At 47.4% G+C, this 2,513-nt stretch overlaps 1 protein-coding gene across 1 annotated transcript; it reads left to right on the top strand.

Annotated features, from left to right (window-relative positions):
- DCS_08264 (uncharacterized protein) lies at nucleotides 1-1,737 on the top strand (the record flags this gene model as incomplete). Its single annotated transcript, XM_040805542.1, has 2 exons — nucleotides 1-495; nucleotides 550-1,737. 2 exons carry the CDS (start codon nucleotides 1-3, stop codon nucleotides 1,735-1,737), a joined length of 1,683 nt encoding a protein of 560 aa, XP_040655646.1.
- Nucleotides 1,738-2,513: the final 776 nt, after the last annotated feature.

Genomic DNA, 2,513 nt, shown 5'->3' with positions numbered 1-2,513 from the left:
ATGACTGAGTACGATGAAAAGGTGCACACAGTCTACGAGGAGCGCCAGTCCTCGGTGCACACGGCCCAGAATATCGACAAGATCGAAGCACCCATTTCTTGGAAGGCCTACCTAATCTGCGCGTTTGCCTCGTTAGGCGGTATTTTATCCGGCTACGACTCGGGTTATTTGAGCAGCGTTCTCGGCCAGCAGCCGTTTATCGATGCCGTTATGGGCCCTGGTCAACCCTTCCTTTCGAGGATCAGTATAAGCCTTCTCTGCTATATCCCTGTTTGCGGTACCTTCTTTGGCGCAATTATAGGTGGTGATGTTGCCGACTGGATCGGCCGTAAGTGGACTATTATTATCGCCTGCTTCGTCTACCTATTTGGGGTTATCCTCCAGATGACTACGAGCCCGGGTAACGCAATGTGCACTATGGTCACCGGCCTTATTTTTTCCAGCTTTGGTATGGCCATTGTGTCGGCTATTGTTATCCTATACTTATCGGAGATTGTAAGTTCCCTCTTATACGCTTTAATAAGACGCGATATTAACTCTATCTCATAGTGCCCTCGTAAGGTTCGCGGTACTATTGTCGCTGGCTATCAGTTCTGCATTACTATCGGCGACTTGCTAGCCTCGGTTGTAAGCTATGCTAGCCAGGATTATACAACTACAGCTGCCTACCGCGTCCCTATCGCCATACTATTACCTTGTGCTTTAATTATTGGTATCGGTCTCCTCTTTATGCCCGAATCGCCTCGCTACTTTATTAAGAAAGGAATGGTCCAGAAGGCTACTAGCGCCCTATCTAGGGTCCGTTGCCAGCCCGAGAGCTCCAAGTATATCCAGAGAGAAATTGCCGAAATTATTACGAACGAGGAGTATGAGAGCGCCCTTATTCCCTCGACTACCTGGTTCGGCAGTTGGGCCGACTGCTTTAAGGGTAGCATATGGAAGTCTAGCTCGAACCTACGACGTACTATTCTCGGCACCTCCCTCCAGGTGATGCGGCAATTAACGGGCGCTAGTTTTATTTCTGCATACTCAAGTTTCTTTTTTATGTCGACTGGCGCTATTAGCAACGGCTTTATTATCTCCCTTATCTTTACTCTTATCAATATCTGCTCTACCCCCCTATCGTTCTGGACCGTTGAGCGCTTCGGCCGCCGTACGATTCTTATCTGGGGCGGTTTAGGTATGGTTATCTGCCAGTTCCTTATCGCTATTATCGGCGTTACCGTTGGCTTTGACTTTACGATTCCCGACCCGGCCGACCCCTATAATAGCCTCGCTATTAATGTTCCGGCTGTTAACGCCCAGATTGCCTTTTTCGCCATCTTTACCTTCTTATTCGCCTCGACTTGGGGTCCTTGTACGTGGGTCGTTACCGGCGAGATCTTCCCCCAACATATCCGCTCGCGTGGCGTTGCCCTATCTACTGCCTCTAATGAGCTATTGGATGGCGTTATGGCCGTTATTATACCACGCCTGGTTCCTTTTGGCCCAGGTAGCCTCAAGTCGTCCATCTTCTTCGTTTCGGGTAGCTCTTGTATCTGCGCCTTAGCCTACGCCTACTTCCTTATTCCTGAGACTAAGGGCCTATCCCTCGAGCAGGTCTGCAAGATGATGGAGGAGTGTTCCCCCCGCCGGTCGGTAAAGTGGAGGCCGCAGAAGACCTTCGCCCGCAGTATAAGCAGCAGCGAGATTTTTGATAAGAGCCTCCCTCCGACCCCCAGCTACGCGCCATATTAGTAACGGCTGCTTGGCCGGTAGTGTTTTTATTAGGTAGCGTTAATATTCTTGTCACACTATACTTTGCCGTGTTCGATAGGAGCATAGGTTACAACAAATGAAATAGCCTTGATTTCTACAAAAGAGATTCCCGCTATAGTGGCCTTTTTCTAATAAGCGTTTACCACTCTGTAGGCCTGTGCTTGGACACAGTGTCCTTCCTACTGGGACACAGTGGCCTCTGGCAAGAAGCTTTGCGCATATTGTAGGTCTACTCGGACCAATCCCAATTCGAGCCCCTATACATCTAATCTTATGATTAGTGTGATAGTTCCAAACGAGTATAGCCAGGGAACAAGGCGTTTAAGTACGAGTACATACATGCATCCTAGTTTGAGGTACCTAGCTTCCGTTGTAAATTCAGTCAAAAATATTTCATCATTAGTGTTTGTTTCTGTTATAATGGGCCCCTAGTTATTGCGGCGCCACCAGAGCCAGTTGCGTATACCATTCTAGCTGTAACGATACATTCCGTAGGGTTGCAATAGGGTTGTCATAATAGCATTACAACAACCTTATTGCTACATGCATCTCACGCCCATATAATTAGCTTGTATTCTATAGTCGTAGATAGATTATCATATTCTTTATGTTCTTCTGATTTAGTCCCATCTCCTCACATCAGGTAATAGCCCGGCGCTTCTCCTAACGTTATTATTATTATTTTTACGGTATCAGCTAAGTTGGCTACTGGTATTAAGATTGAAATACCGAAGCTCGATACCTAAGAGGGGTAT

The sequence above is a fragment of the Drechmeria coniospora genome, chromosome 03 (genome assembly GCF_001625195.1).
Source record: "Drechmeria coniospora strain ARSEF 6962 chromosome 03, whole genome shotgun sequence".
Classification (NCBI taxonomy): Eukaryota; Fungi; Ascomycota; class Sordariomycetes; order Hypocreales; family Ophiocordycipitaceae; genus Drechmeria; species Drechmeria coniospora.
This window is presented reverse-complemented; position numbering and strand designations above follow the sequence as displayed.